The sequence below is a fragment of the Anoplopoma fimbria genome, chromosome 12, assembly GCF_027596085.1.
Source record: "Anoplopoma fimbria isolate UVic2021 breed Golden Eagle Sablefish chromosome 12, Afim_UVic_2022, whole genome shotgun sequence".
Lineage (NCBI taxonomy): Eukaryota > Metazoa > Chordata > Actinopteri > Perciformes > Anoplopomatidae > Anoplopoma > Anoplopoma fimbria.
Window position 1 is genome coordinate 7,912,008 of NC_072460.1, and position 14,520 is coordinate 7,926,527.

Genomic DNA, 14,520 nt, shown 5'->3' on the forward strand with positions numbered 1-14,520 from the left:
TCCGTGATCTGTGATCTGTATTCTGTTCTCTCTGTAGGGGTCTGTCTGTCCCTGTCTACCCTGTACTGGGCGGACCTTGGAGGATAGTTATTTCCTTTCATTTCGTTTAGTCTGTAAAAGTTTTGGGAGATCCAAAAGTTTTTCTTCATATTAAGACCAAATAATAGGTGGTGTAAGTTGGATTGTTCATTTCACTGGTTTGTATGGATCTGAGTGTAAGCAGTGGCGTGCATGGAAAGTTTATAACATAATGTTTATTTGTTCTCCCTTATCTGTCTTCCGCTCAATTACATACAAAAACAAGTGAGTGTGTGTGTGTGTGTGTGTGTGTGTGTGTGTGTGTGTGTGTGTGTGTGTGTGTGTGTGTGTGTGTGTGTGTGTGTCTGTGTGTGTGTGTGTGTGTGTGTGTGTGTGTGTGTGTGTGTGTGTGTGTGTGTGTGTGTGTGTGTTATTATTTACCCCAACAAATAAGCCTCTGGTGATGTAACTTCAGCAAGCTGCATACAGATGATGTCACTGACCGACTGGACGAGCTCACAACCACAGCAGCAAAACATCTGGCTCTTATTTATACACTTTGATTCCCACACATGCACATAGATAGAAATTTCTTCATCCCCCTCTCTTTATCTCGCTTTCGTCTATTTTTCTCCCTCTGACGTCTGTCTTTGCTCCACACTGCAGCCTCCTCTTTCACACAAAGAATCATGGGTATGTAGAAAAAAAAGCTCAACATTTTAGGCAATGTTGCTCTCCACTTTCTTGCCTGGTTAGATGAGAAGATCAACGCACTCTGTGGAGGATTCCATTATCTCAAACTTCCTAAATGCCGCTGCAGCTTTGGCAATTTCATTACAAATTCAGAAAGAAATTCAGGTGACCAACATTCAAAAAACTGAATTAAATTGCTTAATTTTCTTTTCTTAAGGTTTATCAAACATAAACAGTCCCATGGTTTGTCTAGAGACCCCAAAGTGTGAGAAAAGTCCCTACTCTCTTTTTTCTCTTGATCCATCTATCAGAAAAGTGTGCGGGTCCATGTGACATCCTATGGGCTTTGTTGTAACACAGCTCCACCTCCAGCTATGTGACCATTGGTTGTCCCATCCTCGCTATCGCAGATTTGGTACCACAGTAGGTATGAGCAAAATACTCTACTTGTTCTGTTGTTGGCTGCAAGAACCAACACAAAAGTCTTCACGTGAAGCTATCATCTGTGGATCAACTTTATTCTGATGGAAATATGGTCACAACCACTGGAAAACTAAACTCTTATAAACCACACCAAATGGCAAACCATCGTAGTTCATGTTGCTTTCTCATTAATAGCCAGTACACAGCAGGATTTGCTTTGAAATTGGAGCTCAAGGATGGATGGATACCCACTGTTTGCCATTTGACCCAACTTTATAAGAGTTTAGTTTTCCAGTAGCTAGATAGCTGGATAACTAACTAGCCGACAGCTGGCTATCGGCATGTGAGTTCCGTCACACTTAAATGCTACACTGGTTTCAGAAAATAAGATAAACGAAGTTGTCACTCATCTTGTGATAGCAGTGTGCTTTCCTGCGTTAGTGAAACTTAAGCTGTCAACTTTTACTTGTTTGCTCTGGCTCTCTACGCTGGGTAACGTTACTACTCCACTGGGTCCACTGCTTGTTTTTGTCGTTAGTTCAAAACCTCTCCTGAGTGAGTTTGCTTGCCACAAGTTGGTTTATATGGAAGTTTAATCAAAAGTTAGCCCCTTGCAATGGCAACGGTACAAAAAAAATGGCAGTGTCTGTTGTACTAAATTGCAGGGTTGGTGGTTTGGTGCCCTGCTCTTCCTGCCCTTGGTTGGGCAAAACTGCAAATTACTTGTGTGTGACTTGTTGAATAAGAGGCAAAAATTGTAAAGGGCTTTGAATAAAAACAAATGCACATGAAAGTAGGTCATACCTAATAGATTGACTGTTAATACTATCACACTAACACTTTCTTCTCACATCTGCACCCTGTGATCACCACACACCCTGGTAAATGCCTGCTCCTCCATGCAGGACCAAATGCTTCTGCAGTTTAACATGGTAAGCCCCATAGAAATACAAATAGTCTATGGCCATGATAACACACAACAGGATAATGTTTAACCAAATGCCATTTTTCAGTTCATCTGAATGACCTGAAGCCCGGTCCTGAAGCTCCAGGTTGACAAGGGTGTTCCTGGTCCCAACCGACTCTCCTCCCAGTGTGAGAAACCATCAGAGGAGGAAGTTATTGTTTATCAAAAATGTTTCAAGTGAAAAAAACTAAGATTATCAGCAATTCCACTTTCAGTTATGCTGACATGGTACAGGAAGAAGTCTAGTCCAGCAAGGTTTGGTTTAGGCACAAAAAAGAGCCGGTTAGGTTTAGAGAAAGAGTAAGGATTGGTTTCAGTTAAGGCTAGGGTTATGGTGACGGAAACATTGTGGTGTGGGCTCCAGTAAGCCTACTATTTCTCTAAATTTAGGGGAGTTTTGTAGTCATGGTTACCATAGGAAAATTTACAGTAAGGGAATAATCATATTTTTCAACTTGTTTGTTTAATCTGTACTAAAGTGTTATGGCTTTTATTGCTGGACTATACAGTGTCTATCCTGAGACTCTGCTGTGATGCCTGACATGTTTATTTGAATTAGTTTGACTTTGATTCAGAATATTAACAGTCTGAAACAGACAGCTTTAGACACTTATTAGCTTTGTTGTCGAGAGTTTGATAAGAAGATTGATACTACTCTTACAATTTTGCCTAAATTGGAAGCTAAAACAAACTTTCCATCATAAAGCTAGGCTGTTAACAGCAGAAACAGGCTCAGTCTAGTGTGAAAACATCTGCCTACCAGCACCTCAAAAGGTTACTGTGGAGTCAACAAGTCTCACCAAACTCTCAGCAACAGAGTGCAGGCTGTCATCCCAAATGTGGGACTAAAAACCCACACAATGTGAAATATCATAATATATTCAAAAGATATTAAATGTCTACTTCATCTGTCACCCCTCACTGTTCACTTCGACTCTCACTTTAATTTCCCCACCCACTCCGCCTCCCCCACAGCCTCCCCTCTCCCTGCGTCCTCCCACCAGACTGCTGAACTGTAAGCACACAGGGCACAGCAGAGGCCGAACATTCTTGTTTCCTGAGCCAATGCTCAGCTGGAGAGCGCTCAGAGACACACACACACACACACACACACACACACACACACACACACACACACACACACACACACACACACACACACACACACACACACACAGAACCATCGTTCTCTTTAGGGGTTAGAAGGGTTTAAATAGAGAGGAACTCAGCTCCCCATATTCTCATCACTAGTATGTCTGACAAATAACATAGCAGGAAAGAGAGGACAGAGAGAGAGAGAGAGAGAGGTGAGGACCTACTGTCTCTCTCTTTATTTCTCACACACACACACACACACACACACACACACACACACACACACACACACACACACACACACAAACCATCACACACTGGGTAAAATGGAAAGAAAATGGTAGGGATAGGTACTCTGCACAGGCCGGTCACATCATACCTTTAAAATCCCGAAGGCGCGGTCATGATGTTAAACATGTAAAAAGAAAAAAAAAGAGAGAAAAAAAAAAAAAAAAGAGGCAGAGAGCAGAAAGACAGAGAGACAGAGAGAGAGAGAGAGAGAGAGAGTCACACCCCCCGGCACATCTTTTGTTTTACCCGTTTACCAATTAAGGCTCTCACGGTGGAGGACAGGGAGAGAAAAGAGAGAGTCAGAGGAGACAGAGGTAGAAGAGAGAGAGAGAGAGAGAGAGAGAGAGAGAGAGAGACCATCTTTTTTTTTTTTTTTTTTTTTTTTCCTTTACGCCACCAGCACAACCAATACACCCATTCCCCCCCCACCGGGACTGCGTGTGGGGAGGGAGGTCCGGGTGCAGCAGCACACGCATACACATCGGCTACACACCGAGCACAGCGCACTGAGAGCGGAGGGACGGCAGGCTGCTGCTGCGCACCGACTGAGCGGACCGGAGAGAGAGAGAGAGAGAGAGAGAGAGAGAGAGAGAGAGCGACGAGCACCACAGACCGCACACCTCATGTAAGTCCAGCCCGGCCGCCGGGGACCTGTTGTGGGATGCTGCGTGTGACTTGGACACGGGTGGGGGAGATTTTATGGAATCTTGTGAATGGTGTCCTGATGCTGTCTGTCACACAGAGGAGAGTGTGTGATGTGTGTGTGTGTGTGTGTGTGTGTGTGTGAGTGACAGACAGTACACACACACACACACACACACCACTAACTTTGTAATGAAGCGTGTTTTTTTAATGACGTTGCTGTACTGTAGTTGGGTTCATGTCGTCACATATTTAACGGTGTGACACTTTGACCCCCCGGTGGTGGTGGTGGTGGTGGTGGTGGTCGGTCACAGCAGATGAATGTAAAAGTTGGATGTAAAGCTCTCGAGCTCATCCATCCATCTTCACGTCATACCTCCACATGACGTTTTGCTTAAGGGGCTCCTCCGGCGCGCACCGCAGCGGGCGGCAGCGGACCGAAGCATCTCTCCGGTGTTACAATTAGGGGCTCCGAACCAAATAAGGTAATACACGGACTGCACTGCTTCTTTTTTTTTTTTTTTTTTTTTTTTTTTTTTTTTTTTTTTTTACCGGAGGGGGGAGAGGGGGGGGGGTGCAAACGGTGGCCGCTTGCGCCCTCCGCTGGCGGGCCGATGGGCCTCGCTCATGAGTTCTGAGGATGCGGTATTATATCAGTGTGGGTTCTCTCATTAAAAACATATCTTTGATTGATTGCACTCTACTCCAGAGCGAGCAGGAGCCCAGACCTCCAGGGCCTCACAGTCATACAGCACCTGCTACTATACCACTTGTTTCTGGGTTGTCATATGGCACAGTACCAATTATTTCACACATCTAAAATGAAGTTAACAAGAAGCAATTATGTTCAAATATGTGTGTGTATCTAGTAGATATACTGTATACATATATATAAATATATATGGAAATGTTTATTAATAATGATAATATCTTTATTTATAAAGCCCTTAAAAATGAAACAACAGTAAAAATCCATAAAAAAAACAAGTGTGAAATAGTGAGAAAATGTGCTAGCTTCCCTGATCTCCTCCAGCAGCTTTCCACAACTGGGGGCCACGGTCACCTGAAGTGTTAAGGTTTGGGACCAGGAATGACCCGCCAGAGGATCTCAGGTTCAGGATCGTCTGCCATAACAGTTGTCATTTGTATTTTTAAGAACGATCCATATTTGCTACTTATGACAGGAGGAACAGTATTTTGTGAACTGCTGAAACACAGAACATCTCTGATTTCTTGGCTTCCTGAGGTCCCACAGAGAGAGAGAAACCAGGGACCATATGTTGTTTTCACCTAAAGGACATAATTCATGCAGTAGAGGGTTAAGAGCGACTTTAATAAGCATCTAGTTTAAGTTGGTACATAACGTGGCCTAAACAGGAATTCTGATATAGTTGTTAATGTGACTGGAATGATATTGCACATTTATATATACACCTACGTACTTGTGTATGTATTCATGTCTATTCTTTATTCTTTATTTATACAGCTTTGCGGTCCTTGTTCACAGCTATTTTGTCTATTTTTGTGTCAAATTCCTGTTCGCACAAACTTGGCCAGTGAAGCTGATTCTGACTCTGATCAGGTAAATCTAATAAGTCAACTTTTATGACTATCATGAGTGATAATATCTGCCACCACATTCATCATTATCTGTCCCCGAATGTTACCCCTCTCTTTCATTTCCTTAATAGTTTGGAATGTGCCTCTTTTATTCTCAAAGTGAAGTTCTTTACAACCTTTTCTGGCATGGTTTCATAGTGTTTAGTCATTACATTCCGGTACACCCTTTGACTAAAACACAGTTGAACACTATTTGTGTTGAAGCGTTGAATGTTCGCTGACTCTGTAGGCCCGGACAAAATATGGGAGACATTTGGATGGACTTATTGCAGCTTCTTGGCTTCACATCACGTTTATAATAAAGAGGTAATGAGAGCCCTGAAGAGAAAAGGAAAGAGTGTGCTGGCACATAGCGTGTGAGATGCAAACATGTAGACCAAAGCTGTCCTTATGTGACACTTCTTGGCCTACTTTCACCCGAAGTGCCACCAAAAAACACTCTCACACACACACACACACACACACACACACACACACACACACACACACACACACACACACACACACACACACACACACACACAGTGTATTAAGGGAGAAGCCATACCATGCTGTAATCTGTGTGTCTGACTTGCTCTCTCCCCACATCACTGTATGTCTGTGTCTTGTGGTTAGTGGTGCTTTGTGCAGCGTTCATCTAACTTCCTTTGTTGAGCTCTGCTCCGCTCTGCTTGCGGCTGATCGGGTGTGGTGAGTGATGATGAGAACCTGTTGGTATTTTTAAGGCTTCTACCGTATTGATAGTAGTATCATTGCATTCTGGCTCTGTTCTAACAGTAGCATCATTGCAGCCTGATGCTTTACTAATCCTGGCATCCCATGTTAGTTGCTTTTTTAAACAAGCACTTTATTATTCAGGCTTTACAGGTTCGGGTAAATCGCAATTTACAGTCTGTTCCTGCGGTGTATGTATGTGTATGAATGATAATTAATGTCCTGATGGGCAGGTGGCACCTTGCATGGTAGCCCCTGCCACCAGTGTATGAATGGGTGTGAATGGGTGAATGATGATATGTAGTGTTATGTAAGCGCTATACAAGTACAGACCATTTACCATTTACAACTCTGATACTCTGAAGATGAAATTTATGTCAGACCATCGCATACTAGACAGTGTAACTTTGGCTTTAATGGAACTACTACCAAGGATGCTTTTAACAAAACTGACTCATTACAAGCTCCGCCCAATGGGTTTGAATGGGTCGCACTCCCATGTCTCCTAAATGGGCAGGGCAGTGGAAAAAGCCATGTGACAGGAAACTGACTCAGTGTGGGGTCTAAAAGTGTCTGCTAAATAACTGTAATGTAATGTAATGTCTCCTTTCTGAACTGTCTTTGCTACTGTACGTCCGCAGCTATCTGTGTATGTGCCCGAATATATATATATATATAGCTTTAGTGAGTGATTGAAACCGTTGGTCCATAGAGTGTTGGAGAATTCCCCATTTGCCGTTGCTCTTTCAAAATGAATAGGCACGACAGTAGCTTCACATTTAGGCAAAATCGTGGAGAGAATAATATCAATCTTCTGATCTAATTTACGACAGTTTAGCTAATAAGTGTCTAAAGCTGTCTGTTTCAGACTGTTAATATTCTGAATCAAAGTCAAACTAATTCAAATAAACATGTCAGGCATCACAGCAGAGTGTCAGGATAGACACTGTATAGTCCAGCAATAAAACCCTTTAGTTCAGATTAAACAAACAAGATGAAAAATATGATTATTCCCTTACTGTAAATTTTCCTATGGTAACCATGACTACAAAACTCCCCTAAATTTAGAGAAATAGTAGGCTTACTGGAGCCCACACCACAATGTTTCCGTCACCATAACCCTAGCCTTAACTGAAACCAATCCTTACTCTTTCTCTAAACCTAACCGGGTCTTTTTTGTGCCTAAACCAAACCTTGCTGGATTAGACTTCTTCCTGTACCATGTCAGCATAACTGAAAGTGGAATTACTGATAATCTTAGTTTTTTTCACTTGAAACATTTTTTGATAAACAATAACTTCCTCCTCTGATGGTTTCTCACACTGGGAGGAGAGTCGGGTGGGACCGGGAACACCCTGATGTTGTAATGTGTATTTGTGCAGACAATTTTAGGAACCTAATACAGTTTAATAGTAAAGCAACAAATCCGTGTTGAAACCAGCCCAAGGAGAGCTAGTTAAGGTGAGCGGTTAGCAGCCAGTGTGTAGCACAAATCCTGCTTGGCTCAACAACAGTGGTAACAGCTGACGTTAAGGAGGTTGCTTTAAAGCTACATTATGATGCGCTCAAGCTCCATTCAGTGAAATGAAGAGCGAGCGAAGGGAAATTAATAACGTTATCATGATTTGATCAAATGTAACCTTGTAAAATGTAGTTTTTTGGTGAGAAACTGAAATAAATCTAGGTGTTTGAAGGAGATGTTTTCGTATTAGAGAGAGAATTACTCGGTATTGTCCAAAGCTAAAGTTCAGGTTTCAGAATCGGTATCGGAGAGGAAAAAATGGTATTGGAACATCTGTACTATGTGCAGCTAATCAAGCAGGCAATTAAATGTAGAGTAGTAAAAAAGTACAATATTTCCCCCTGAAATGTAGACTACTATTGTAAAGTAGTGGAAACAAAACATGTATGCTCATGTAATGTACCACAAACTTGCGAACATGCCAAGATGATATTAGAAGACTGCAATTTCCAAAATAGTGAGTAGAGAAAAAGGAGCAAATAAATAGGAGCCAATTTTAAGAGTGAAGCTGGAAGATGTACTACCATAAACCGTCACTAGAGGGAGCCAAATGACCAGCCGGAGGGATCGGTTTGCTCTTCAGCTCCTCAGACATTTTAATGTGTCTTGGTCAAGTCTTTCTGTCCCCCCCCCCCGTGTTTTGTCTCCTGTTTATTTGGCAAATTCCATTGAAACAATAGGCCGCTCCGCAGTGAACATCTCACCAGTTTAATCACCCTCCATCCCAATTCCAGGGAACATTTTATTGGGCTTTCTGAAGTTCAGTGTGAATCAAATCCATGGATGATCCCTCAAATCATATGAATCCTTTTACTTCTTCTGTCTCATGTGCCTCACTTCACCTTTCCAATAAATTCTGCTGCTGTTAATCTGCCCCCCCCCCCCTCCTGCTCTGCCACAATCGGCATGCATCGCCGTCATAAGATTTCCATTTTAATAAGCCTGTAAACTGTTGCAAGTATATATGTGTACGTAATGCATGAAAATTACGAGCCAACAGGGACCAGATTTAAATACTCCAAACTGTCTAAATGTATTGTTCTATTGTTTTAAATGGCCCAGTGAGCGTTAAAGCATGCTGGTTGCCGGATTGTGTCTGTGTGTGTGTGTTACATTGATAGTGCTCTTTTATTGGGGTGTCATTAAGGCTGGGGGCTCCAGTGTTGTTATGGGGTTGAGGGGTTGAGGGGCATTCTTAAGATTCTCCGTTCACCAGACACACACAAACACACAGACACGCATACACACAAAGGCAAAGCACTCTTGGTGGCTCCAGGCCACACTGTGGCTCCTGGCACTGAGCTCCTCGTTTGGTCAGCAAAATGGAGAGTCAAATCTCTCCTAGCAAGAAATTATTTTTTTTTATTTAGTCATTTTAAAGGGGCATTCCAGCTCACAAAGGTGGGAAACTTTTGAATAATAGATTTAAAGGAAATTGTCAAAAGCCATTGTTTCCAATGTAAACATGAGGCACATACCTTGCTTGGCGGCAGAAGCCCCGGCAACCACTTGCTGTCTGAAGGCCCTTTAACTCAATGTAACCCTGATGGCGTGTTCAGACAAAACACAAAGCACATTTTAAGAATCTGCTGCATAAACATGTGGAGACGAGATGAAAACAGAGAGAGACTGAAGGGAAAGAATGAAAAGAACTGGAACTCCTGATGAGTTCTGACACCAGACTTTGGAGCTTCATGTTGTATGATAACAGAAACCGAAATGAAATGTGAACATGTGCAAGACATCTGTATTAGAATATTTGACACATCATCTTTACCCCCCCGAAGAAAATAATAATAAAAATATGTCTATTACCCACTGAGGAGGACCTGGTGGCTATTTAACCCAAATTATAAAACTAGCCTCAAAAAGCTTTTTTTTGTGACAATTAAAAAGATAAATGATTACATTTGTTACATTCTGTCTTTAGTCCATCCTACATTCTTGAAGTGTGGTCTAATCCGGCTGTTTTGTCAGTAGGCTACAGTGAAGACAAACAGAGGAGCTGGTGTCTAGACACTGGCTGATCTGCACTGAATCCTCTGGAGAGATAAGGCTGCACACGCTGGGATGCCACACAAACATGCACAAGGATAAATGCAGACATTAAGGCTGCGCACTCTGACAAGATATGCACTAATAAGCACACTGTCCAATGCTTGCAGATACAAACAAAGTGAAGGAAAGTTGAACAAAACCGCATGCAGACCAACAGACACAAACAAACATATCTGTGTGACCTTATTGGGGATTTGCTGGTGTTCATGTCCCTCCGGATCTCTCAAATATTTATTCCTCTGCTCCCGGGGACTCATCAACATGAGCATTAGATGAGCTCATGTACTCACAGGGACCCTGAACATGAGGCCTTGATCTGCGTTCATATGCAACCCCCTCTTTTCCACCAATAGCTACAGCGTCACTGTGATAAAAGATGGGATGAAAGAGGACTGTCTCCAAATAATCAGGGATACATCAGGGCTGGGAATGAGAGAGAGGCTTGTGTTTTGGAAAGTAATGTCGATCAAGTCTTTCCCCCTGCAGCTCCTTACAGAAGAAGATTAGTGCCACATGGGAAACATGTATTTGAGTTGTGAGTTTCAAGTCAGAATTCTTTTTTCATGACCTCTTTGTCTCAGCAACATGCTCTCGCCAGATCTGGCCCCACTGTAGTGTTCAACTGTCAACATTTTAAGCTTACAAAAGCCCTAGCAAACTCATTTAGAAATATAAATATATCAGACCGCGCCCACTTTGGAGACAGGCAGTGCAGCTGTAATTGTAATGCGTCCTCTTTTATTATAGAGCATCTTATAGAACAAATCCCAATGTCCACACTCACAGACTCGCCTAAAGTCTGTGAGGGCTTAGTTCTGTCCCAATGTCAAAACCAGCGAGTGCGTGAGGGCTCTCTCGCAGACATTTTGAGAACTTTAGGCACACTTTCCATATGCCTGAGGCAATAAACCACAATTCAGCTTTGTGACATTCAAACGCAGGGTTACTGGGGAAAGCTAGGTAGGCGTTAAAGAATAAGAGGTTAACCAAGAGGACGGCCCATGTACGATCAGCCTTTGCAGAAACAGACAGAAACACTGCATTAACATTAAGGTTTAAAATGGTAGGCTTCATACAAATAAAATGAAAACAGGAAATCAGATCAACGCAAGAAGAGGCTGTACTGCAAACCTGGTTCATCTCATCAAGCATTTTTTTTTCTTTTTTTGCTTAAGGATGCTTTTTTGGACAAACACAAAAATAGTAGATATGATTGTACTGAAAGGTTTCACAATAACCCCTTGTCCATTCTGTAAGCCTGTAATAAGCCTTTCAAGTGAGGCAGTCGAAAATGTAAAATCATAAGCAACAATTGTACATAACATGTTTTGTCTTTGTCCTGAAATGTCCTTGCAAAGTGCTATCCCTTTCTTGTTTATGATATTTTTCAACCATAGATTCAGGTCCTAAGGGACATTAGGATTGGGTCATGGAGCATCTTATGATGCTTATCTTATATCTCAAATACATTGTTGCTAATTGCTGCTGTTATTATAAGTAGTCTTATTATATGAATCATTTATGTCATATACATTGAATGTGTTGTATCTCTGTTATGCTGTTCATTCTGTACACATGACATCTATTGCATTCTGTCCATCCTGGGAGAAGGATCCCTCCTCTGTCGTTCTCCCATAGGTTTCTTCCTTTTTTCTCCCTGTTAAAGGGGTTTTTAGGGGAGTTTTTCCTGTGCCGATGTGAGGGAAGGACAGAGGATGTCGCATGTGCACAGATTGTAAAGCCCTCTGAGGCAAATTTGTAATTTGTGATTCTGGGCTATACAAAATAAACTGAATTGAATTGTCCACGTGGCCCTAATCATCTTCCATCGCTTCCAAATACCCAATCCTTAAACACACTGTAAATATGAAGGTCATCTGTGAGCAGTAGGCTAACATACCTGATATCTTTACTCAGTTCTATTTCAAAATGGCTGTAAAGTTGGACTTATCAGACCAAAGCCCGGTCTAAATGGCATGTTACTTATTGCAACATGTGGTAAGGAGTGTGCTGATTGTACTTTCTTCTATCACTGACTGCCATCTTTTGCAGTTTCAGCTCGAATGTGGGTCAGTTGTTCCTTCTTAAACTGGGAGTGCTGGACACGACCAGTGAATCACATCACGTGCGCCTTCACTTCCATCCAAAAATGACTCCCATTTCTTGCTTTCCTCCGTAGTGCCATAACCGCCTACTTTCCTTTTGTAAAAAATTATCCCTATCTCCGGGCTATAAGTCCGTCTCTCTCAGCTCACTCCTCTCTTTTCTTTCCCCTTTTCTCTCGCAGACACTAGACGAGCTTACGCAGTGAGGGAGAAGGAGGGGAGCAGAGCAGACTCCACCCAGAGAGAGGCAACCAGCGAACCAAGAGGCAGCCGAGACCATAAAAATGAGCGGCTCACACCCCCGGCTCCACCAGAGCGCCGCGCCCGCTCCCAACGCTCTCTCCACGGACAAGGACGCAGAAATGCCCGCCACGGAGAAGGACCTGGCCGAGGACGCGCCGTGGAAGAAGATCCAGCAGAACACGTTCACGCGCTGGTGTAACGAGCACCTGAAATGCGTCAACAAGAGGCTCGGCAACTTGCAGACGGACCTCGGCGACGGGCTGCGGCTCATCGGGCTCCTGGAGGTCCTGTCCCAGAAGAAGATGTTCAGAAAGTACAACCAGAGGCCCACCTTCCGCCAGATGCAGCTGGAGAACGTGTCGGTGGCCCTGGAGTTCCTGGACAAGGAGAACATTAAGCTGGTGTCCATAGGTGAGTGACAGACGTCTGTACACAATGCTGAGGGGGAATGAATGAGTGCTTTTTGGTTTTGCCAACTGGGACTCTAAATGCACCTCCACCTCCATTCAGGTGCCCCCCCCCCTTCTCTGTTTGTGTACAGGAGTTGGGTTTTCTAACTTTGGCATACAGTGTAAAATAGAGGGGGATCATGGAGAGAGAGAGAGAGAGAGAGAGACGTGCATGTATGCATGCCTGCAGGGTCGAATAAAGTTGAGCATGTAGCTGCCCAGTTATATAAAAAAAAAAAAAAAAAACCCCCTGTCAGCTTGTAAAGAAGGAGGTGAAAAGCTCACTGGAAGCCTCCGTTCTGTCCTGTGAGCCGGCGTTAAGCGTCTGGAGAGAGACGCCGGTGTTGGGGACACCACCGAGTGTGTTTTCAGGCGTTTCCCTGGAGTCCAGGGGCGTAGCGCTTTTGTCTCCGGCTGTCCACATTTGAGGTGGGTTGTATTGGGAGGAGGGGGTCTCTGACTGTGCAGAGGGAGGGAAGGGGGGGGGGGGGCTCTCTCTGTGTTCCCCTTGCTGCCCTAAGCAGAGCAGAGCTGAGCAGAGCAGAGCTGGGCCGGTCCGGGCCAAACTTTGTGGGCCGGGTTGTAACTCAGGCCTAGAGTTGGATAGAAGAGCTGATCCTGCACACACACACACACACACACACACACACACACACTCACACTCACACTCATAGAGAGAGAGAGAGAGTCACACAGGGCTATTGTCTGTGCTCATGTCGTGCAGTGGGCTGTGGCTGTGTCTCCACAGCATTAGAGAGGACGTGTCTCACGCCCGGGGACACTGGGTTTTAATGGGCTCTGCCTGCATGGAGCTCTGTACCTGCTCACACCACAGGGATTTTGCAGTTATTGCATTAAATTCAAGTACTTTTTTTCTTCTGCTGAGTTGTGATACAGAACAAGGAGAACATAGCCTTCTTGTGTTCATTGATCCCCATGCTGCAGTGAATGAGTGGCTCTCATGAGGGTGCTGGATGGATTTGGTCCCAAATGTAATCCAGCTGTAAATTGAATTTATAGTTGAGATAGCAGTAGAGCCGAGTAGAGATGTTCCAATACCTCTTTTTTCCTTCCTGATGGCGCTTGCGTTTTGTCCGGTACAGAGTACTGATCTGACACCAGAGTGTTGAAAACTCATCGCCGTTGTACTGGTGAGATCTTACCATTGTAAAATGTTGCTGATATTTGCTAGCTTCAACAAAGACAGACAACAGGCTTCTCTCTGAGACACACCTTCTGTGTGTGGTGGGAAGGAAAGGAAGGGGTTTGTGGCCGAGTCACTGTGAATCAGACAAGAGTGAGTCGCTGTCATCCCCATCGCATGTCTGGCTCACTTCTCGGTTTCCAAACGCACATGTTGCTGCTTCGTGCTGCAGCCAACAGGTGAAGTGATGACAATACAAAAGCACCCCAATCTTCATCCTAGCGGACAGGTGGAGCTGCTGAGGAGGGATCACCTCATGGGTGGAGATCGGCAGTAAGGTAGTACTCAGGGCACTGTACAAGGCACCTGTAAGCCATTCTACTCAGCACCGTCTGTGCCTCCAGCTGACTCACCCTCATCCTAACTGCTCCTGTTGAGTCATTTCATCTGAAGATGAGAGAGCAGCTCGCTCTCCTCTTTTACTTCCTCCTTTCATTGCATAAAGTGGGCACACCCAGCCAGCAACCCTTACCACA

The 14,520-nt window shown here is 43.8% G+C and overlaps 1 protein-coding gene across 1 annotated transcript in view; it reads left to right on the forward strand.

The window, feature by feature from the left end:
• The first annotated feature begins 3,864 nt into the window (after nt 1-3,864).
• Nucleotides 3,865-14,520, forward strand: part of flna (filamin A, alpha (actin binding protein 280)) — a 47,782-nt gene continuing 37,126 nt past the window's right edge. Inside the window, exons 1-2 of the mRNA XM_054609881.1 lie at nt 3,865-4,112; nt 12,331-12,802. Coding sequence (XP_054465856.1) covers nt 12,433-12,802 — 370 coding nt within the window. The 5' untranslated portion in view covers nt 3,865-4,112; nt 12,331-12,432. The remainder of the gene's footprint in view (nt 4,113-12,330; nt 12,803-14,520) is intronic.